The sequence below is a fragment of the Lepisma saccharinum genome, chromosome 1 (genome assembly GCF_977018435.1).
Source record: "Lepisma saccharinum chromosome 1, izLepSacc3.1, whole genome shotgun sequence".
Classification (NCBI taxonomy): domain Eukaryota; kingdom Metazoa; phylum Arthropoda; class Insecta; order Zygentoma; family Lepismatidae; genus Lepisma; species Lepisma saccharinum.
In genome coordinates, this window is record NC_139229.1 from 21,994,894 (window position 1) to 22,020,594 (window position 25,701).

The 25,701-nt window shown below is 37.2% G+C and overlaps 1 protein-coding gene across 3 annotated transcripts in view; it reads right to left on the bottom strand.

Annotated features, from left to right (window-relative positions):
- The window catches only part of LOC145993653 (uncharacterized), a 59,098-nt gene that overhangs the window by 24,821 nt on the left and 8,576 nt on the right, over positions 1–25,701 (bottom strand). For all 3 annotated transcript variants that reach the window (XM_083129459.1, XM_083129457.1, XM_083129458.1), the window contains exons 4-9: positions 25,342–25,491; positions 21,668–21,813; positions 19,591–19,669; positions 10,977–11,166; positions 4,377–4,460; positions 1,753–1,793 (exon numbers count right to left, since the gene is read on the bottom strand). In XM_083129459.1, the coding sequence (XP_082985585.1) occupies positions 1,753–1,793; positions 4,377–4,460; positions 10,977–11,166; positions 19,591–19,669; positions 21,668–21,813; positions 25,342–25,491 (690 nt within the window). The remainder of the gene's footprint in view (positions 1–1,752; positions 1,794–4,376; positions 4,461–10,976; positions 11,167–19,590; positions 19,670–21,667; positions 21,814–25,341; positions 25,492–25,701) is intronic.

Genomic DNA, 25,701 nt, shown 5'->3' on the forward strand with positions numbered 1-25,701 from the left:
AGAATTTTTTTTTCAGAAAGGTGAAGCAGTATACAAGTTATAGACACTTTTAGAAATCTATCCCATAGTAATAAGGCAGTAACAAAAGGGAAACAAAGAACTTTTTCAAACTTCACCTGTTAATAGTAGTAAGAATGGATGTATTGTTTTGTAATTCGAGTACATCATACCTTCGTAAGTATAATAAAGATAAAAAAAGACAGAATTGAAATATCGTGTGTAGTGAGAAATTGCACGCTAATTGCTGCTGCATACTGCTGGTTGAAATATCGACCATCCCACGTTAAGGGATTGACATGTGGCAGTCGAAATATCGACCGTCAGGCGGCTAAAGGTTAAATATTTTTCTACTTTCTGAGCAGGTAAGACTGGTAACACAGTTATTTTCTGTTAGGACTGGCCTCCTCCTCTTCACCAATACTTAAATCATCACAATACTCCACATAGTTTCCGAGATATGACATGTTTTATGTCACATGCTGAGTTTGTTCGTCCACCAAATCTCTGAAAATCTTCAAATTTTCAAAAATTTGTAACTTTTAACATATTTGTTGGACAAGTCTAATATTACACATTTGTCATATTGGACCAAGTATCTAACAGTAATAAAAATTGCAAGCAAATCCATAACTAGGAAGCATATTTTTGATTTCAATTGGGTGATTTCATGTGGAATGACCCAATATTATGTCTATTTGAATTTTTTTAAGTTCACTTTATGCACAGTAAGGCTAATCAGGACTGGACCTACAGTTTAAAGTGGGATCTGAACCACTATGGGCCTCCACCTGGTATTGACCCCGGGACCCCTTGATTACAAGGCAATGATGCAACCACTGTGCCACTGGGAACAGTACGCCATGGTACTATAAAAAAGTAGCTGGGTAGATAACAGAGGGTGGGGTGACGTAGTCAATATAACAATATCACGTCATGTGCAAAATTTCACATACTCATGGCATTAAATTGGTCTATGTGAGCCAGAGCCAATGATGGCAACATATTGTGGCAGGTTCCTCAGTTCACAACCAAACGAGTGTACAAAAGAGCCAGATCTGGCTCCAAAATGGTTAAGTTGGCAAAACTGACTTGGATGGAAGAGCCTGGTGGAAACTGTTCCCCTGCCCTTTAAATTTGTCAGTTTAAACAGCTATTTTGAAAAGCTTTGTCATAAGTCATTGTGGGCCTCCTCAGTGCTGTAGTGGAAACATCATCACTTTATAATCAAGAGAGACCTAAGACCCAAGGTTCGATACCCATTGGAGACACATTGCACAGTGGTTCAGATCCCACTTTAAACTGTAAATCCAGTCCTTAGCCCATCTGTGATTAAAGTGAACTTAAACCAACAATTCATTCATTCAAACAAGTCATTGTATAATCAATTAGCCTGATGAAAGCTTCATACATAAAGCTGAAATCGCTACCAAAACTTTTTTCTGCTTGTTTTATTTGTACTGAAATAAAAGTGTTAGTGTAAGAGTAACAAAACAAGCTGTAACTTCAAGAAGAATTACTACATTTAAGTATGTTTCCTTTGCTTTCAAACTCTAAAAAGGTTACAATTTTCATGTACATTAGTTCTAACATTTAATTTTTTGATACTGAACTGGATTTCGGAGAATAAGTTTCAGCTTTTGGTACATAATCATCAATATAGTCTCGGACAGACTTTCAAAATAAAATAAATAAATTATTATTTGTTCTCGTAGAACATGCTCATAATTAAAATTAAAAGTAAATAATAAATACCTGTGAAATGTGATAATTGAAGGAGTTTCTAGGACGTGGACCTGAAAGGAGACAAGGAGAAAGTTCAGAAATATTCTACTCAATTTACTACCTGAAATATTTACTTTATTAAGGTAAACAAAATGTAAATTTACAACCCAATTTTACATTGTTGGATATTATGTTTCCTACATTATAATCCAAGGAACAGTAAGTAACACTCTACTTCATTATGTGCATGATGTATGTGAGCAAAAAATGAGTATGAACTTATCATTAATTCATGTTTGGAACAAACAAACAACACACACAGATACCTGCATACATGAGAAATACAATGCCTGTTCATAAAGAAACCAAACTCCTTTTGTAAAGTTTGTACGGTATATAAATTTGTTGAAGAGAACCAACTGTTGTGGTACCTAATGGTGTCCGTAGTTATAAAAATGCTATATTTTCAAAGATGTTGCAAACCACAGTAACACAATAGATCGCGTTGGGTGCCTATGGCGATTTTCAGTTACCCTACCATGAAGGAACTGGAAGAGCAGCAAGTTTGTGTGAAATTCTGTGTGAAATTGCAGAAAACTTTCAAAGAGACATACGACATGTTGCATGAAGCCTATGCCGAGGAATGTTTCGGTTGAGCACAGTGTTACGAATAGTAAGACATTTCAGATCGGGTCGAACCTCCATCAAGGATGATGAATGAGTAGATCCCATATTAAAGAGATGTTGATCGTGTTCTTCGACTGGCAGGGGATTGTCTATTTTGAGTTCCACAATGAATGCAGCATTCTACTTTAACATCATGCATTGATTACAAGAAAAGGTGTAGCGCAATAGGCCACAGATGCGGAAGAACAAGTCCTGGATGGTTCATCGTGATAATGCACCTGCTGATTCCTCACTCATTGTCTGGGAGTTTTTAGCAAAGCGTTTGTTGTCCCACACCCAGCCTACTTCCCCGATTTGGCACCAGCAGACTTTTTCCTCTTTTCCAAGTTTAAATCAACCCTCAAAGGTCACAGATTCCAGACAATAAAAGAGATCAAGGAGATTTCGCTACGGGACCTGCAGGCCATTCCAAACCTGGAATTCCAGGAGGCATTCCAAGACTGGAAGAAACAGTCGGAGCAGTGTGTGCACAGTGAAAGGAGTAAGGTCCAAATAGCTGGTGAATATTACAATTTTCTCAATTTTATAAAAGATTGGTTTCTTTTTGAACAGCCATTGTAGTTATATTGGAACATAGATAATGCACAAAAAGAAAATACATATCAAATTATGTATATGAGTTCATTACATATGAAAAAGAGACCAATGAACATAAAAAAAATATATTTTCATGTGTGATCCAATGTGATTAATTGTTATATTTTTTATATCTGCATACTGCAACACTACCGCATAGCTTTCTGTATCGGTTTTTAATAAGTTGTAAAGTTTATTATACGTACAATACTCCACCACTTGAGAGAGATTTTAAAGTTTGGGACATTTTAAGAAACAAACTGTAATAGTACAAGGCATGTGCTGAAAGTCGTGAGCCTTGTTCGATTACTCTCGGGCTTTGACCATTTCGATTGAAACCACAAGTATGGCAGGTACAGCCATCTGTTGTTCACTGCATGAACCACATGCTGGCGCATGCAAAATTTTGCTGTCAGTGCTGTCAGTAGGAGAAAAATGGCATCGGTTCAATTCGCCAATGTGCTGTCATGGAATTTCTTGTTAGTGAAAATATTGGAGCTGCAGAAATTCGTCAGCTTTACAGAACTTCTATGGAAATGTCTGCATGGGTTACAGTACAATGAAAAGGTGGGTGAAACATTTTAGAGATGCTAACAGAGACATTGTTGATAAGCCTTGTAGTGGCAGACTGAAAACTGATTCCACGCGCAACAACACGTACCAGATTCACGAGCTTATCCAAAGTGCCAGGACAATAACTGTACGAGAAATTGCACATTATCTGAACATTGGACACAGTGCTATGCAGGACATCTAAAGGCTATTGGTCATCAAAAGCACAATGTAATTTTGCAACATGACAATGCCCATCCCCATAAAGCTGGGTGCATAGTACAGAAAATTGAAAAGATGTGCTGGGAGCTAATGCCCCACCCTCGATACATCCCAGACCTAGCCCCATCCAACTTTCACTTGTTTGCCCAGGTGAAGAACAAACAGCATTTGAGGTACCAAGTCTGACAACGATGACGAGGTAAAGGATGTTTCACCGGTTGTTACGTCGTGCTGAAACAGACTTCTATAAGAGTGGCATTTTCCAGCTCCAGTTATGGTGGCACAAATGTGTTGACCGATCTGGATGTTATGTGTAAAAGTAACAACAAGGTCCAAATTATATACTACCATAGGTAGAATAAAAATAGTGTTTTCTGACATTGAGAAATATCACTTGGCTCATTACTTTCAGTACATACCTTGTATATCATGCACAGCATCCAAACTATAGAAATGTGTGTCCCTAATAGAAATTTGTGTATTTGTGTCAAAAACATTTATTTACAAGACAATAACCTTGACCTAACAATTGCTAATATAGCATAACAAAAACACAGGAACATTCTTTAGGCATTATCATGCCAATACATTATCTCCGCAACCAAAAATGAACTCACCTGCTTCCCTTCTGTTTGCCTGGTCTTCAAAGAAACTTGGTTGGTAAGCAGAACCTGTCCTCTTAAGTTCTGCTTCCAGCTGATCTGTGAAGATAAATAAATACAATCTTTCACTACACATTGCCAAAATATTCACCAAGTACAGTGGTACCTCGATTTTAAGTTTTTCAGGGGACCAGCACTATTTTGCATCTGTCACATTATACGGGGTCCACCTTAACTAAAATATAACAAGTAACATAACTGTAATGTAGGAGGACTAAAACATTCTTACTTACGATAAAAGCTGAGGCTGTAAAGGGGTAATCATCACACGTAACGATAAAACACAGGAGAACACACACACAGCCCCACAGAGGATTATACTGGCTGTGAGTCCAGACACCAGAGCCTCGTTAGCCTGCAAAATGCAGTCCAGGGTGTGCTACGTGGAAGTGAGGTTGACATTTGGGTGTACTACATGGAAGAGTCACCCCTTACACACCAAATGCAGGAAAATGTAACAATATTTTGCTATGTTGGGATCATGAAGATTGACTTTATAATGCGGGAAAGTGTAAAACCGCGGAATATAAAATGGGGGTTCCACTGTGCACTACATGTATTTTACATGCTTCCACTTATCTTTCCAGTGTTATCTACACAAGACTTGGATTTTAATTACAAATTATGAAGAAGTAAGTTTGGAGAGCAATGTACTCATAACAGATATCCTATAATATTGAGAAAAATAGGGATTTCTAGAATTTTGGGTAATGTCTGAAACAATAGGTAAAGAGACTAACCGCAGGGAAGAAGAACTTGCAGCAGGAACAAAGGCTGGAATATGTCAGACCCAGGTTCAAGTCCTGGTCAAGCTTGCATTTACTCTTAAATGTCTGCATACTAATCTCCTCCATGTGCCAAATTATAAGGTTAAAGTTCTTTTAATATTCCAATGGAATTCTTTGAGAATTTTGAAGCAAAGCTTTTTTTTTTTAAATTGATGCATACAATTTCAGTAGAAAACTTATATATTACCCCTAGCTTACCCTTGCCGTACAACAAACTTACTTACCTTGGGGGGGGGGGGGCACAGGCCCACCCTGTTTTTCATCATTTTGTTATTGAATCACTGCTTCCTTGTTTATATAAGTTTGGTTATTTATTAATTATAACACTTACCAAAATTAAGGCAAAGGTAAAGTTCCCCATGCATATAGCACCGTGGAACATTTAGAGGATGTGGGAGTAGAGCCCCACATTTTTGATCTCGTCCACTTTGGAGGTGATGTGATGTGATCAGCACTAGGCTCTGGCTGCCAATACCCCCCCTGGGTGGCACCATTAATTACAAAAATTACCATAATTAATAACCAATTATTGAATGAGTGGCACATACATATTTTATCAACCACTAAAACTCTCAAAAAACATATTAATTTTTCGTCAATGCTTTTTTGTTTTACATTAAAAAAAAAGGTAAAGTGCCTCCCTGTGCTTCGCACAACGCCATGAAGGCGTATAGGGGTGTGGGGGTAACGCCCCACACTTTCTTGATCCGGTCGTGAGTGGGGGTGATGTGATCAGCATCACGCCCCTGACCACCTTTACCCCCCAGGGTTTCCCCCAGGTACCCATGTTATTCGACGCTGGGTGGGCGCCGGGGCCGCTTCCATCGTTAGAAAAGTTCCCGGATTTGAACCGGCCGGGGATCGAACCCGGGACCTTTAGCATGGTAGTCAGACGCATTACCGACTGAGCCACTGCGGCCACTTTGTTTTACATAGATGCAGTTATATAATAATTGTAATAATTACAAAAATTATCATCATTACCAACCAATTTTACACTGTCAATGGCATGAGTGGGTCCAATAACAAAGGGAGTGGCTGGTTCGCCCACCAAGTGAGTTTTGTCTCCTACGTACGTTACTTTTATTTTCTTAAGAACAAAAGTAATACAGAAATTTTGGAAAAACCTTAGGAAACAATGTAATTTATTTTTAATTTTGTCTAAAAATTTTTAGAGTTGAAAAATTGAAAACTAGAGGGGGTGGGCCTGACAGCCCTCCCCCTTGGGTAAGCTGGGTTAATATTAACCAATATTCTGAACAACTTTTTGGAAAGTGTGTCGGCATCAGTTCAAAGCAGTATTGCCTTGGGCATAGTTCAATGGTATTGGTGTAGCTGAAATTCACACCTACTTCCCCTTAACAAGTTACCTGCCATGCGCATCAAACTGATTCTCAGGGTGTCTCCTGTTGCAGGCCGTGTGTATCAGATTAATCAGGCCGCGTGTATCAGATTAATATACAACTTATACACAGCTTCTTCAAAAACAAATGTGTGCATGAGTTTTCCTAGCATTCTGGAAAGTCTGTGCCATCTTGGTTTGTGAGTTATCTCAAAGATGGTATAGAAATTGCTATCTCTATTTGGTACAAGGTGCATAAATCTTAATCTTAAACCTCAGCTAGAATATCTTCAGGGTAGGGTTCTTTGTAGACAACGAAACCAGACAGGATGACTTCCAATGCAGACGTTTCAACATATGTATATATTATTTGAACACAGGATACATGGAATAAGAATATTTACATGATAAGCTACATTCTTCTGTAATTTTCATACACAGGCAATTTTCATCTCAATATGTTTTTTATTATTTCTTTTCTTCAATTTGTATATTCTTCTATTTGGGCTTCCCTCTTAATGGATGTTCTGGATCTTGACTTCCTTCTTAATGGACGTTCTGGATCTGGACTTCCTTCTTGTCTTCTTTGTGAACTTCCCCCTGGATTTCCATTTATTTATGTTTTTGACGATTTAATGAATTCCTTTATCCTTTAAGCTTTGGGAATTATACTAATATCCTCCCTTGCGGCTGTGATTGGAACGCGCCAACACTAACTGGGTACAACAGGGTGTATACTTGGTGCCAAACAACTGACACGTGCATCCAAGTAGGTGCTACGGTTGAAACGCGCAACCAAAAGTGCTGTGGGGCGTCGACTGGAACGTGCCACCACTGATGTAAACAAAATTTCCGCTATGTGAATGGTAAATCAATCAGACAGATGCAATATCTGTTCAAAGACACAAACTTGTATCAGTGCTTCGACTTCTTTAATTTTCGTATTAACTTACATATGATCACTGATTTGATTTATCAAATATATATATTAATTTATTTCTTTTATATTTATTTTTTGTCTTCTTATAATATATTCTATTGTTTTTCATATTTCCGATTTGTTTTGTTCTTATTTTCTTGTAGTTTACGGTTATTACAAGCATAAGAAAAACAGTTTTTCTTTGTGACGTTTCAGGAGAACACACGCTCCTTTCATCAGACATTTATTTTCATTTTGACTAAAGATACAGTTATAACAATGGTTAGTAATTTTTAAACAAAAAGAATCCGTTATATAATGGACGTTGTCAATGTTACATTGTTGTAATATAGCAACTTAACTGTGAAAAAAAGCAGTCTGTTGTATTTTTATTTGAGATTTTTTAAATTATGAATCCCAAATATCATCAGGTAATTCAAATTCATCATTGTTTTCACACAGTCTCTTGATGTTTGGAGTTTTCTTTTTCACAAATGGAGTAAGCCACCATCTTTGAAATTTAATGTAACAGAAAACATCAAGAGACTGTGTGAAAACAATGATGAATTTGAATTACCTGATGATATTTGGGATTCATAATTTAAAAAATCTCAAATAAAAATACAACAGACTGCTTTTTTTCACAGTTAAGTTGCTATATTACAACAATGTAACATTGACAACGTCCATTATATAACGGATTCTTTTTGTTTAAAAATTACTAACCATTGTTATAACTGTATCTTTAGTCAAAATGAAAATAAATGTCTGATGAAAGGAGCGTGTGTTCTCCTGAAACGTCACAAAGAAAAACTGTTTTTCTTATGCTTGTAATAACCGTAAACTACAAGAAAATAATTCTATAATGCAAGCAATGCGTACATACAAGAAAAACTGTTTTGTTCTTATTTATAAAGTTTATATTCTATTGTTTTTCATCTTTCCGATTTGTTTTGTTCTTATTTATAAAGTTATTCACATATATTATGCCAATTCTTAATCTTGCATGCCTGGTGCAATCTCTTTGGCAAACTATTACATTATTTGCTCCTATTGAGTATGTAACAAAGTTAAGTTTTAAAAGCAACTGAAAAGTGTTATTATACAGGCCATGTGAGTAGGATTATTATGACCTACAAATTACCAAAATATACAAAATAACTCTTATGACCTAAAATTTTTGAAAAAACATGCATTATAATTTGAAAAATATGACCTTACAACTGAACTGTTTCAAACATCAATATTTAACATATGCTGAGATATTTTCACATACTATTTTTAGTTCACTTTATGCTTGCACAGAAGTTTTGTGGTAAAGTCCATATTGTGCACTGCATTGCAATAGGGGAGGAAGGTAGTTATCATAATTTTGCAGAAAATAAACAGTGATCAACATTTCGAAGAAATTCAACGATAAGCAAATACGAGGGTGAATCAAATATGAACGAACCTTGTGCAGAAAAACAAAATTTATTGAAGGAAACAGAGACATTGCCACATCCTATTTTTCTACACAGTCTCCACCCTTAGTGATACATTTTTCCCAACGTTGTGGTAGGTTCTTGATGCTGTTCTCGTAGAATGAAGCTGGGCGGGTAGCCAACCAGTTGCGCACAAAGGTTTCCACCTGATCGTTGGTCGCAAATCGCTCGCCCCCAAGTGCTTCTTTGAGGGGTCCGAACAGGTGAAAATCACATGGTGAAAGGTCTGGGCTGTACGGTGGATGCTGAAACGGTTCCCAGTGCATTTCCACCAGTTTCTGCCACGTAACACCTGCTGTATGGGGTCTGGCATTGTCGTGGAGGAACAAGACCTGGCAGATGGGACAGCCTCGTCGTTTCCGCCAATACTGCACCTTAACTTGATCCAGGAGGTCGCAGTAGTAGGGTGCGTTGATGGTCCAACGTTCGTGTAAGAAATCCACCAGTAGGATCCCCCTCCAGTCCCAAAACACCGTGGCCAACACCTTCCCTGCAGACAACCGAACTTTGGCCTTCACGGGGTTTCCTTCACCTTTCCTCCTCCACTCTATGCTGGCACCCTTGGATGCTGGGGTGTAATGATGCACCCATGTCTCGTCACAGGTAACGATGTGATGCAAAAATGCTTCCCCTTCCACGTCAAAACGAGTGTGAAGCTGGCGAGCAATTGAGCAACATTCAGCAGCTTGGGAACACACCGAGCTGTGATTTTGCAGAAGCCCAAGTGCTATGTGATGATTGATTGGACACTTCCATAGCTCACACCAAGTTCTGCTGCAATTTGCTTCACAGTGAGTTGGCGATCCTGTTCGACAAGCTCACGAACACGAGCCATGTTGTCATTCGTCACACTGGTGCGAGGACGACGGGGGTGCACTTCATTTGCAACACGTTCACAGCTTTGCTGGAATTCCTTACACAACACCTTCACTTTTGCCCACGAGAGGGTACCATTCCCAAACTGGGCCTGCAGTCTATGGTAAATTTCGGCCGGTTTGACGTTTTCCAGGGTGAGGAACTTGATGATTATGGGTTGCGCAACAGACACTGGCACACACTGCTCACTCATCATGAGAGCTACTAAACGAAGCATGCGACACACCGGCTGTTCTGGTTCCTGACTCATGACAGCCCCACCAACCGGCCGCACATGCCCTATCACACCCTGCTACCCATTCCGACGCTTAGCCAATCAAGGCTCGTTCATATTTGATTCACCCTCGTATTTGCTTAGAGTTACGTATTTTGGGTCCATTTTCCAATTTCATTTTATTAGAAAAGGAGACTGGTTTTCACCATTTTTCAGGGAATAAACTGGGACGTATAATTGTAAAAAAAATCAACAACTTGAGTGAACAGGGAGTAAGAATAAATCCACTTCGAAAATGGCTGTATATTCCTTGAAAAAGCAAAAATATGCTGAATATGACCGAAAATCTATCAAAATATGCTCTATCATGCAGAAATCGACAAATATGCCCAAAATATGCCCTTGATTTATGAATTTCTATATATTTAGGGAACACATCACCTTAACACAGTGGTTCCCAAAGTGTGCACCATGGCACCCTGGTGCTGTGGCTGGCTTTCAGGGGCACCGCGAAATGTTCTAATATTTTCACTGAAATGACACTTATTCCAATGTGTGTGCTTATTTAGTACTTTTTATGTGTAAATTTGTTTCTCAATTTGAAATGTGTTTATTTTTTTAACTTAAGGCAAGCAATCTAACCACACTAACTGAGTGCTGCAAGTGATAGATAGGCCTACTTTCTAACTTGGGTGCCGCAGAAAAAATCTTGAAACACTAAGGGCACCGTGAAACGAAAAAGTTTGGGAACCCCTGCCTTAACAAAAAAAAATGTTAAGTCATAAAAATCCTAGCCCTAGAAATATTTGTACACACCATCAAAATAGCTCCAGCCTCCCACAAAAAAAAAAAAAATGCAAAATTCCACTTGCCAGTTGAAAGGTTAATCTTTTTCTTATTCTTAAAGCATCATTTGCACCTAGCGCACCTACCTCTGCATGAGGCACTACTGTATTTCACAATCGGAACAGGGGGCACTTGAGAGACATGATCCTGAGGAGCTGAAAATGATTTCCGTGCAACAGACTCATCCTTAAGAACAATGATCTGCACTGGTGGCTGTTGCTGTTGCTGCACTATTGGAACAGTGTTCACTGCATTATCAACTTGAGTAGAAGTTTGCTGCAAAAAAAATATATATGAGTTGTCATTATGCTTACTCTTGTACATTATGGTGATCTAATTTTATTTAATAAAAAATCTAGGGATTGGCCGATATGAGATGTTGGCCAATACCGATAAAATACTGACATAAAATTTACCGATACTAATAACTGATATTCTACCAATCTGATACAAAATTCTAAATGGTCCTTGAAGAAGCGGAATGATTGATTTACTTCCTTAATAAATGAAGGGCTCGGGTGCAAAACATGGTAAGTGACATTTTGGTCATTTCTGAATTCATGAATAAAAAAGGTTATTAGACACTATACTGTACATAATTGTTTCTGTGTTGTGTTTACCAATTTCAGAAAGCTTCATTGAGTCCAATCCAAATTGTGTGGCATGGCAATTCCACTCAAAATTTGAAGGATGGCACATTTTACTTTGTAACTCTAAAATGACCAAAATGTCACTTACCATGTTTTACACCTGAACCCTTCAAATGTGTATTTCCAGGTTACTACAATGCAAAAGAATTTGCATATTTAGATATCTACTTTCTTAAAAAGTAGGGAATGGATATTATCTGCAGAAATTATAACAAAATGCCAGAATTGGATCAGTATAATAATACTAGGGAACATGGTTTTTGGCACATGAAATGTATAAATGTGTTTCTAATGTAACTTTTAACACTGAATTCAAGTATGGACTCAGCTATTGTAGCCCGTTACACACAACAGGCTCTTCTTGCGAAACATTCAACCACGAAAACCACAAGGAGAAGGGCTGCAAGCAAAGTGTCACCCGTAGTGCGAAGGAGATCCGTTGATTGGCGTGCCAAGAAAATCCCCCGACTCAATGTGATATGGCCCCCCAGATTTCATCTCGCACCGTCAACTGTGAACAAAACAATTTGCAAGCGCCTCAGGTTGAAGTGTGTGCAGAAGGCCCGTGTACACCACCTTCTACCGCGTCACATTGCCGAACGTAAGACGAACTGCAGGAAACTGTATGAAAAGTACCTGGCACCTGGCAGGTTCCAAATGGAAGAAAGTTGTCACAATGGATGAATCATATGTCCATCTCACTGCTGGTGGTCACATTCGGGCGATCACATACCATGACATTGATGGCAAGGGGCACAGCAACTTTGTTCGTCAGTGCAGGGAAAGTTTCTCTCATGGCTTTATGGTTGTGACGGGATTCGGATATGAGGGTAAGTTGATGATACGCAAGGTGGACAAAAACGTGAAGGTGAATGCCAGATACTTCCAAGACTCCATTCTGACACCTATCTATCGGAGAGACATCCCACAATTGTATGGAATGGAAGCGAACCAGGTGATGATCCATATGGACAAGGCTTCGAGTCATACTGCCAGAACATCACTACGTTTTTATCAGGAAATGGCAGAGGAATTAGGAATTCGTGTCATTCGTTTGAAGACATTCCTGTGAAAAGCCCAGATGCCAGTCCAATGGATTTTTGCGCATTTGGACTGTTGAAACGACGTCTTCAACATCACCACCTGTGCACATGGATGGTCTATGGAAAGCTTGAAGGGAGGAGTGGGACAGAATTCCCATGCCTGTCCTGCGCCGGAGCTTGCTGCAATGGAAACTGCGATGCCGGGCGATAGTCCACAATGCTGGGGGTCCAATAGAACATGATCGGTGGTGGCGGCACGGTATCTCTTAAGGTGAGTACCCGTCAAAAATGGACGGATATAAAGCGAACAACCTTCTGTATTGCTTTCTTGGAATATTATGTATTTTTCTGTGATATATATGTACATATATATGTATATATGTAAAACAATGTCTTAAATGATTTGGAAGAGAAGGTGGGGACAAACAATTTAATATTTACAAATGCACAATGATGCAGGTATGATTTTATTTTGTGGGGGGAGGCTGAATCACATTGCGTGTGTTGGGGGCAAACCTCGTATTTGATGTGCCTTGAGTGGAAAATTTTAAATAATAATGGGCTGCGATTAATTTCGTTTCGGGGGGGGGGGGGGACTGTAGCCCTACGAGACCCCTTTCCCCTCACAGGTATGTCCTTGTTGTATGTGCTTAGCAACAGGCAGTGAATGCGCAGGATATTTCATGTGGCGCTGCATCTTGACATGGTGCCAGACAGCCTGCAGAGTCATATGAGTTATGCTTCATAATTGTGTCACTATTGCACGGACATTCAGTATGTATGTACTTAGTGAGGTTGAATTTTGTTTCGTCTAGTGATTTACAGCTAATGTTTAAGTGTGTTATGTTCGATAGTGAGTAAATATGCAAGAAAGTGTGTAAATCATCCAGATAACTTCTCTTATGTGTGTGGAGATTTAAAGATCAACAACAAAGTTTGACTCCACTGGTTAAATAATGTTATGAACTATATTTTGGTTGTGAAATGGGGGATCAAGATAAGAACTGGGCACCTCATATCTGCTGTTCGACCTGTGTGAAACGTCTGACAGTGGCTTAAGGGTTCTCGGCACATGAGCTTTGCCAAACCCATTGAGTGGTGTGAACCAAGAGATCATACATCGAACTGTTACTTCTGTATTACAAAGGTAAAAGGAAGAAGTAGTAAATCCAAATACACAATAAAGTATCCAAATTTACCATCTGCTATGAGGCCAGTACCTCACAGTGAGGACTTACCTGTACCACATCTCCTACACATCTTTCTGTAGAAGATGAATGGGAACATGAGGCAGCTACCGAAGTTCAAAATGACAAGCAAGATCATTATACTTTCGAAGCCTCTTCCTGTGAACCTCATCTGTTAACACAAGGTGAATTACACTACCTTTTTCGGGATTTGAAATTGGGAAAGAAACAAGCCGAACTTTTGGGATCTAGACTGAAAGGATGGAATCTTCTTCAGAAAGATACCAAAGTGTGTTTCTTTCATAACCACCAGGAAGAGTTTGAAGATTTTTATTCCAAAGGAAACGATTTAGTGTATTGTAATAATATTTGTGCTGCAGGGTAGCTACGATTTTTTGCTTATGAAATTCCCTGACTTTTCCAGGTTTTCCAGGCCAGAAATGAAATTTTTCCAAACATGTTTCTCGTCATGATTTTTGCTTTTGAACCTCATGTTTTTCAATTAAATATGCAAGCACGTTAATTATTTTGAATATGAATATACACTTATTAGCTGAAAATTTACCAAGTGATTAATATAATGCTATTCAATGAAAAAATAAATAACTATTGTACTTCCCCATTTTCACTAAGTCATTACAATTAAGGTGGTGTAAAAAAATTAATAAAAAAATGTGGCATATATCAAAGCTTTACAATGTAACCTGCATACAACCTCAATTATATCAATACAAATGAGAAACAACAGAAAATTAGGTCATTTACATTTAGAAAATGCAATAAGTTTAATGATTATATTTTTTAATTTATTGATAATAATAGTACATATTACGTGGTAACAGTTCTGAATGTTTTATGATTTTTTTTTTTTTCAAATTTTCCTTGCAGGAAGACTAATTATCATAGAATTTTGGCAATCATTGTGATACGAAATTTGAACCTTCCTTAAAATAATGAGCACTATTTGGATCCGAAAAAAGTTATTTATGTTGAAAAGAAAACTTCATAATGACCTTACGCAATCATATCATACACGCTTCCCACGGACAAGGTATTCTCCGGTTGACAAGCGACAGTAAGTATCGTAAACTAGTGAGAATGAATGGAGAAATAAATCGGAACCTTAGTAGAGTGCATTCAGGGTCTATTTTAATTCTAAGACAACCAAACCTGACATTCCTAACCTAACCACAAAAGCATATATTGACAAAATCTTAAGTAATCGCTAAAACTCTGCAGTATGTGTTAACAGACATAAATCGAAATCGAACCATGTAAAAGTTGCATTTGTAGAATGATGAAATCGTAATAAAACAAAAGGAACTTGGGCCCATTTTCACCACTTTTCAGCATAATTTCATTCTACACACAAAAAATACGTAAAATTACTATCGGCATCAAACAAACATTCATAACCTAACAACGATGTGTGACCAGCGTACGTTTAATTCCTCTATTTCGCACCAGTTTTTAAAAAATAAATTCGTTCTACATGCGCAAAACATGTGCATATTCGAATAATGACGTCACTGATACTGCATAAATTCACTAATTTCTCGAGTGTAACACATCTCTGCAATGTAAAAACTACGACAACGAGGAAATGAACTAGTTGATCAGGTTGCTTCTGAATGGGTCGCAAACGAAGGAGTCAAATTCACAGAACGGGTTCACGTGGGGAACGAAGTAGTGAGTCCCTTGTTTTTACTTGGCATCCACACCCGTCCAGTGTGACGTCAACACAGCCAGTTACATGAAATTCTGCTCTTCAAGCTTTATTGCAGATTCAAAACCAATGAACTGTCCGAACACCAACCTGCTCCGCTTCACATATTAAAAGAGAACGAGTGTGTTCTTGAAGAAAAAAAATTTCCTCACCACACACAAAGCTAAAGCAACATTTTTTCCGCAAGAAATTCTGAGGATGGCTGGTGCGTAGGTTTCATCTTGACTAGGTTGTTCTCTAAAGAAAAATCTCACGCCTCTCTCCAAATTCCGGTCTTGAACAGGTTCACAAAAACGAGTCGCAAAATGAACGGATCCAAGAACCTAGATCCGAGAGTGAATAAATATAGAATCGAAATGTGAAGGAACCATAATTTTGTACATAACAGACTAAAAGTCATAATGATGAGAGGAACAAGTTTCTGAACTGAATCTTTTGGGGGGACTGGAATGGCAAGAACCGAATTCGGAAGTGGAAATGAACCGTTCGTTCATTTTGTAACTGGTTCTACTGCAACTCCAAAATGCGTGGAAATTCCAGAAAATATGCAAAATTCCCTGACTATTCCCTGACCAACCAAATTCCCTGACTTTTCCCGGTTTTCCACTCGCGTAGCAACCCTGGTGCTGTGATGGATTTACTTGATGAACATGAAACAACAGAGTGGAGACTGTTCATTGATTCCTCAAAAACTAGTTTGAAGGCTGTCCTCTTGCACAATGGGAACACATTTCCTTCTGTGCCTTTAGCATATACAGCTAACATGAAGCAAACATATGAAAATGCTGTTAGAAAAAATTCAGTATGACAAGTATTGCTGGATCATATGTTGCAATTTGAAAGTAATTTGCCTTGTTAAAGGGTTTGCAGCTCGACTATACTAACTTTTGCTGTTTCTTGTGCGAATAGGACAGCAGGGACAAGAATAATCACTACATCAAGAAAACAAGAATACACCTGAACAGAAAAATGTTGTACATTCCTCACTAGTCAACACTGATATGATTCTTCTTCCTCCACTTTATATCAAGTTAGGGCTTTTCAAAAACTTCATTAAGGCGATGAACAAAAATGGTGCTGGGTTTCATTAGTTGAAGGAAAAATTTCCTCTTGTTAGTGACACTAAAATCAAGAAAGGAATTTTTGTGGGTCCCCAAATTAGAGCTTTGTTAAAGGATAAAAAATTCGACGGTCTGTTAAACAAAGTTGAAAAGCAGAATGGAAATAATTTAAAAGCGTTGTGCAAAACTTTTTAGGAAATTGTAAAGCTCCGAACTACCATGAAATTGTGGGTGAACTCTTACTACAGCCATACCAAAATATGGGGTGTAATATGTCCCTCAAAATACATTTCTTGGACTCTCACCTGGATTTCTTCCCCGACAAACACGGGGAGCATTTCCACCAAGACATCTCTGTCATAGAACAGAAGTACCAGGGACAATGGAGTGTAAGAATGCTTGTTGATTACTGTTGGATGCTGAAGAGGGATTTTCCAGATGCGAAATATAGAAGAAAATCAACAACTCTCACATTTTAGGTAAGTTGAATAGTGTTATGTGTCATGTATTTGGTACGGTCAACAAATAACCAGATTAATGTCGTGAAATAGCAAAATAAAGTGACAGAGTAATGAAACGTACGGGATATGTAGGCCAGGCTGGGATACGCCAATGTCTGCAAGACGAGTTCCAGACCATGCCGCTAGGTGGCAGCACTGGCAGGGAAAGGAGGTTGTATATGTGCAATTTGCCTCCAAGGTGCCAGTCAGTCATTCAGTGAGGTGAGTCATGGCGTTCATAGTGTCAGGTGCCACAAAGGAGGTTCAGCGATCCGTGATACAGTTTTTGACAGCAAAAGGTGTTCATGAACAATAGTATATGCTGTACCATGACTAATGCCGAGTTCGGTTGCAATTTGGTTCAGACTAATCCCCCGACACTCCAGTATGAGGTCATCAACAGCAGAAATGGACTCATCTGTAATGGCATACTCCCCTGCGTTGTTGAGGCACCTGACACTGTGAACGCCATGACTCACCTCACTGAATGACTGACTGGCACCTTGGAGGTAAATTGCACATACACAACCTCCCTTCCCTGCCAGACCTGCCACCTAGCGACGTGGTCTGGAACTCGTCTCGCAGACATGTGGTGTACCCCAGCCTGGCCTACATATCCCGTAAGTTTCATCGCTCTGCCACTTTATTTTGCTTTTTCACGGCATTAAGCCAGTTATTTATTGACCATACCAAATATATATGAAAAAAGTAAATAAAAAATGTTCACACTTAACCTGGGTGTCACAAAAAAACTGTGGGTGATGGAGAAAAACTACTTACATATTTGAATTCAGTGTGAAAAGTTCTATTAGGATCAGGTATTTTCCCTCATGTGCCAAAAGAATAGTTCCATTTTGTTCCCCAGTGTAATCGGTCATCTTAGTGATAAACTTATGCACCGATATGCCTACATCAGGTGATATTGATAGAGTACCGATTAATCTGTCCCATCCCTAATATTTAATAAAAAACTAAACAGCAAATGCGGCATTCCACGAAAAGTGATCCTACCCCATGTAAATAATAAAATAAAGCATTTTTATTATTGTTTTTAATTGCATTAAGGTTTAAATGTTTGCGAATGCATATAATCTGCATATTTCCACCAACAAAAAATACTAGTGTGTGTAGCATATGCTTGACAGACAAATGAAGTCAAACTTTGCTATATTTTTAAAGCGTCAAACAGGTAACACATTTTCTTGAACACTTTTCATGCATTCAGGCTATGGCATCATACTCAAGTTCTTTTCCATTTGATAGTAGGCACCACAAAGTACTTCACAAATCTATGAAATCAGTTCATTATGAATATTTTAATCCAATCTCATGTCTAGAACCTTACATTTTATGTGTGAAATGTCACACACGTAATGTTGGAATGCCACAAACGCAGACTAGAAAATACCTAAAGGTCTAGAGCAGTGTACTTGATATTTTGTTACATAACTAGCGCAATAATGAGCACTTATTCTCAGCTACTGCAAACTTGGAGAGATTTTCAACTTCAGAAAAAAAGCATTAAATAATATAAATAGAAAATACAAATCAAACCCGATCAAAAAGCATTGTTTATTTTAGAATTTACACACACACACTGAAATTCTACCATTTTGAGATAAAATTGCAAATATTCCCTTTACTAATATTCGTAACTAGGTCACAAAATTCAGAATGTTACCTATAGGCTATTTATGGATATATTAGATCAGTAAAATGATTGGTAATTTCATCAAATTGATATGCCCTTAATCCTATACTCAATGTATGATTTTTACAACTATGCTCAAGATTTGAAATAAATCAAATATATGCTTTCCACATTGTTGAAACAGATTAGTTAAATTATGAGTCCACTCTCATCAACTCAGATACACATATTAAATTATACTTCATTACGAACATTAAGTTCCAATTATTTGCATAAATATCGTCATCTAATCAATGAAAGAAAACTACAACAGATCTTAGCACTGAAATATTAAGATACGCGTAAAGTAAAGTTCCCAGTGCATATAGCAGCATGTCATGAAGGCACATTCAGGGGATGTGGAGGTAGGGCCCCACACATTCTTCATCTCTGCCATTTTGGAGGTAATGTGATCAACACCACACTCCGATCACCTTTACTCCCCCAGGTTGCCCCCTGGTACCCATTGATTTGAGGCTGGATGAGCCCCAGAGCCATTTATGTGGGGACAAGGTTGGAAAAATTCTGACCTTAGATCCCCCATCCCAGGAATCGAACCCAGATCTCCCATGCGGCAGTCAGATACCCTACTCTCTAGACCACTATGACTCTTCACTGAATTATTATTATTACAGTATATTTTCTTCTTTCATTGTATGTGTTGCTTTCCTGCTCCTCTTCATGTATCTTAACGAAGAGGAAGAATGCTTACTAGACAAAATTGTGAAACACTGCCAAAGTAAACCGAAGCCCATACTTAGGAACCGTCCACGGTGAGACTGATTCAACTATTCATCATGCTCAGTACCAGGACAGTACACCATAAAATACAGAAGTACTTACAATATACTTTTCCTTATATACTATGGGTGGTGAGGTAGCACGGTCCCTCCTTCTAACAATTTCAACCACAGGTGGTGGCCTGGAAGTAGAAAACATATTATGCTGTGGTATTCCTTCGCACATACATGAAATCAAAAGAATGCATACAATGACTACATTTCTTAAATTGATTAACTGGAAAAACTGCATACTTTAACTGATTTGCATATTTCAAAGTTTACATTTTTAACATGGCTGCATATTTTAATGTTTAAAAATTAAAGTCTACATTTAAACATTGAGCTTGGAAATAGGAGATGTATTGTTATATTCTCACATTGGTTCACAAATTACGCTTCTAATACGAGGCACATCCAGAAAGTAGTATACAGTTTGGTAATAAAAACAAATGAAACTTGTGAAAACTTAAGTTGAAGAGCATGAGTTTTCATTCGCCATAGAAATTGAAGTATATTCATTAATGATATTTTTAATAAGCTTTATCTAGCTTAAGTATCAACTTATAACTGCAACATGTGGCGGACACTTAACCTAGAATGTTATATCTTCTTTTTTCACAATATTTGCATGCAATTTGATGGAAGTTAAATAAATGCGTTCCTTGTGCGAAACAGCACCCTATGCGCTTAGCCGTAAAGAGATCAAGTGGGGCTGTCTGTTCGCCTACTACTACTTGCCTTACTCTAGATTTACTCCTGGTTATGAGATTTGGAGAACAAGTTGAAATTGGAGATTCAATTCTGTCAAGATCTAGGCTTTCATTATTGGGAAACGATTGTTCCGCTAACCTCTGGATCACATTTAATGAATGATCCAATTCATGGTCACCTACAATGTGCGTCATAGAATTGTTGTATGCTATATGTATGTTGCATGCAAGCACAGACTAATTATAACCTTATAGATCTTTAATAACATACATTTCCATAAATCTATGAGGAAGAGTCAACTGAAATCTTAAACGTCTGACAAAAATTCCAGGATAGAATGTAAACAGCTCAAATTTGCATGATGTATCAACTGTTATTTACAAAATGGCCTCAAGACTGCAACACTGATCAAGTAAGCTTCGGAACACCATTTTTGTCATTTTAAAGATGGCGCCTCCTACATAGACATGCACCAGTGAAGAACAGTGGTTTCTTGCCCTCTGGAAGCCTAAAACGAATAGACATCCTATGACAAATGAAAATTCAATGTCTTTGTGCATGCTCGCCATGCCACAGGAGGAAGTTCGACAATGGCCTCAGTCCACATGCAGATGGGTGGAAAGACCTTCGCGGTGGTTCATAATTGACAGCACATAAATTCCAAAGATTCTTCTTCCTGAGGTATACAGGCAATAACTCAGACTTGAAAATATATGTGAATCAGCATGCTAACATGCAGCAAACGTGTGCAACTTTACATGAAGAAATCTGCTACATAAAAGTCAAAAACAAATTAAGGTTTTTATTTGACTGTACCTTGTACTAATCAAAGTGCCGGCAAGAATTGCATTGATCATTCGCATCTCCACCATGTAGCCTTCTGCGGCTTTCAGGGATGTAATTGAAAGGATCAAAACGATCAAGCAGTTCCTACAGACACCTTTATTAATGCAATAACTTATCTACGCTAGGTTGATTGATTGATTTGTTGTTTTAAGTCCACTTTATCCCCAGGAAGGCTAATCGCGACTGGACCTACAGTTTAAAGTATGAACCAAACCACTGTGCAATGTGCCTCCACCGAGTACCGAACTGGGGACCCCTTGATTACAAGGCGACGACGTTATCACTACGCCATAAGGAAGGCTAGCATTAGGTGTATAGAAAGAAAGATGTTTTACCTGCATAGTTCGACTGTAGACTCAACCAAAAAAAATAAAGAAAACACTATCGTGTTTCTCTTTCCTCGTATTTTGTACCCAACCGCCATGTTGTCTCTCCCAACGTTCTTTCTCTCTTACCAAATCTATGCCTTCCAACCCTTGCTGACTCCTTAACTTCCTCATACCTGTCACCATTGGACAAAACAAGCTGGCGGTTGGCCAACATACTATGAAATGAACAATGAAATAAGAAATAGTTCTAACCTTGGTGGAGGATTAGGATCTTCCCTTTGAATATAGATCACTCTAGGAGCCGGAGGCTGAGCCTGAACTGCTTGAACACTTCTTGCTTCATCTGTAAACCAAAGCCCCGTCTCTGGTGTTTCCTTGTGCTTCTGTGTTTCAATAGGCTGAAAGTGAAATCAACCAAAATAATTAGCTTTACATAGAGGCATACACATTTCGTTTTCAATGGAAACACGAAATGTGATTTAACGCACTGTGATGTTCATTTTTCATGTTTCTGAAAGCTGTGAGGTGCATTTTACTAACATGTCTTGTCAGAAAATGATACAAAATAACTCTTAAACATGAAATTTAGAGTTTATTTACCACCACAACACTTTCTGAGGTGTGTATTATCTTGCAAGTTATGCAAATCACGGAAAATTGATTAATTCTGCAGTAAGTAAATACCGTATTGGCCAGAATAGAAGCCGTACATTTCATCCAAATTTCAATTGTGAAAAATTAGGATGCATCTTATATTCGCGACCTTAAAAAAATTATGACATTTCGTCAAATCATATGCTGTTAAAAATGTACTGATTTATCATTTGAAATAATGATAACGCAACAATAGCATTGTTGTTTGTAACTGGGCATTGTAAAAACTCTGTCCGCATTCTTGATAACATACTCTTTGCTTTTATTAAGATTGTGTTTGTTCTTCTCTAAGCTTATACAGGTATTCATTTCTACTGAAGTGGATCTACAGGTTTGTCGCCAATATGAACGATCGTGTGGAGAAGAAATCATCATCAAGCCTGGGAATAAGGCGTACTAATAAGTACTGTGCTGGTAGTTAACAGAAAGCTATCTTAGAAGTAGGTATAGCACACAATTGTAACCTTATTTTTTCAATAATGATACTGTATTTTGTATGTCCTGTATTTATGATAAAATAAAATATGTACCTACCTAATTATATTTCCCTGAATCTGTTGGTAAATGGTTACTGGTATTTTCTTTTCTTCCCTCAGCTTATATTCGGGTATAATCTTTAATTTTATTTTCTCTACTCAAATTTTAGGGTGTGACTTATATTCGGGCCAATAAGGTATTTGAGAAGCAAAAATTGAGTCCTTTACACAGCAATAAAGTTAATATTCTGACAACTACATAAGAAGGGTAGTTAATTTAGTGTAATAAGTGAATTTGTAAATCAAATTTAGTGTCTTATTCACCATTTTAACATCAAAATGCCATTTTATATATCACTTTTGATCCCAAAATGTACCAATTTTTGTACCAAAATCTGAAGCTTTTATTCACCATAAATATGAGCTCTACACGTACTGAAGTATGCATTTCATTCACTTTCAGTGGTTCAGTATTCATGCTGCAAGTAACCTGGAATTTTATAATGACGATGTTTAGTTGCTACTATCAAAGTAACAGAGTAATCAGTAATCTACTGCTATGAGTCGATAGTCATATTGTTGTATCGGTAAAACTGCCAATAATTTTAACAACCGATATGTCCATATTTTTATGAATATAAAGGAATAATTAATATACTCTACTTTTGTAAAGTAAATGTCTCAACGTGATTTAAAATGTTTGACCTACACTGTTTGGTTTATTATACATAGTTTTTTTGCACTTCTCGAAAATCTGACTGCTATGGATTTGGAGGGTTTTTCGATTCTAAGCACCTCATATGTTGACAACATGAATGACAAGAAAGTAAATTCGCTTCATTTTATTTCTTTCCAAACTAGATTCACCAGAAACCGAGAAAAAGGAAATACCCAATGCTAAATTTGGAGTATAAAATGTTTTTTCGAAACAATATTCTCATTTTGAACATGCGTTGAAACCATATAAGACATCTCTACAAATGTGTTCTAAACTGGATTTTAATAATAACTTTTCTACTTCTTCCACTGCTATAATGGCCAGATGGTTTATTTTCCTCTTAATAATATTTACCAAAATTGATAAATGGTAGTGCAGCATTCTAATTTAAAATGAACAATATTTAGTTCAGAACGCGATGTGTTCAGCAACTGAAAAAAAATGTATATTTCAAGATGGCTCTGACAAGATTTCATATTTAGAATTAAAAAAAAAAACAACATGAATTTACTTCTAAAGAAGTAGATATAGTATTAGACAATTAATTGAAAATTTGCAAATACACATGCCATTTCCAGTTGATACTTATTAACTTGTCCCATTAAATAAATAAATAAATTAAATAAATAAATAATAAAACTACAATTTCTACTTTCATCCTCCTACAAGCAAGTGACAAATCAGTGATAACTCTAAATAGTAGAGGAAATATACAGTTCACCCAGAAATAATTGCAACACCATTTTTTTTTGTGCCAGATTGTGTGGAATGGTATAGTGAATAATATATTAAAAATCGGCCATCAAAATGGTTGGGGGAAAATCAGACATCTTGGAAAATGGCGGCAAAAATTCAACTTAAAAATTTAAAAAAAATAATATCTCGAAAATGGTGCATTGTACACAAAAAGTGAAGAAAACCAAAATGAAAAAACAGAAAATTTGCTAAATTATGGTTTTTGTTTGATAGAGCTATCATAAATCTTAATTGAATTAGAAAGATTAAAATATTTTCCTTAATTTTTAGAATTAGCGTAAAAGTTGGTTTCTGACACAAAAAACAGCAAATATGTAAGAAACTATGTAATTTACGTCCTAATCGCACTGAACCAAATTCATAGATTATGATTTCCTCTAAAGATTAGTTTTTGTTTCGTGCCTTTAGAGTCAGGGGTTGAGGAGATATGTAATTTAATGTGTTTCCCTAAATTTGTGTGTTCCATTTCCTATGATATTGGTTGATTGATTGATTTGATTTTTTTTTTACTTCACTTTTGTGCCACTTTTGGCTAATTTGCAAAGATGGGAATGAGTGATGTTATGATGAAATTGATGACTGGACACTCACAAACATCCATGCCCAGGCCGGGATTCGAATCAGATACCCCTGTCGTCGTAGTGCAATTATGATATTGGTGAGAACATAATACATTGTTTTGTGCAGTGTTTCGTTCACGTGGCGTTTGTTACTTACATGTTATTTTTGTTGTTTAAAAATGTATGCACACAGTGGCAGCTATTTGGTGTCTTAACTGAGCGAGGGGGAGGGACAAAGACAGTTTACTTTCTACTTAGTGCAATTAGAAAGAATGCTTGCTCAATGCTAAGCTTGGTCTACCAGTGGATTTGACCCAAAAACATCTGCCCGAATTCCATTTTCAATAAGTAAATTATATAGTTTCTTACATATTTGCTGTTTTGTTTGTCACAAACTAAATTTTATGCTAATTCTAAAAATTAAGGAAAATATTTTAATCTTTCTAATTCAATTAAGATTTATGATAGCTCTATCAAACAAAAAACATAATTTAGCAAATTTGCTGTTCTTTACTTTTTGTGTACAATGCACGTTTTCGATATTAATTTTATTTATTTTCAAGTTGAATTTTTGTTGCCATTTTCCAAGATGGCGGTATTTCCCCAAACATTTGGATGGAGGATTTTCAATATATTATTTACTATACCATTCCGCACAATCTGGCACAAAAAAAATTGTGTTGCAATTATTTCTGGGTTAGGCCTTTTTTCCCGTATGTTTCCTTTACTAAAAATCCTTAGAAACATTAGGACAAACTTTACCTGGCTTAAATTATCTTTGAGTTCCTTTTTCTTCTTGTCAACCAACTGTTGGTGCCTTTCTTCGTATGCTCCTAAACCCAATAATGGTTTCCCAGAAGAAATCTGAGGGTTGTTAGGTGAGTACTCTCCAAATCTAACCATTTTCTCGACCTGCAAGAAGGTATAGGATAGCCAGTTGCTCTTACATATTATGGAAGTTAATGACAACACTAAAATTCTTCACAAAGTGAAACTAAAAGACAATTTGTCATAAGAGAAATATAACATCATCATCATATACATCGTCACGATATTTGGTGATACATATCGTGGAGATGATATATTGCCGATATCATGATATGTAAAAAATATGGAAATATT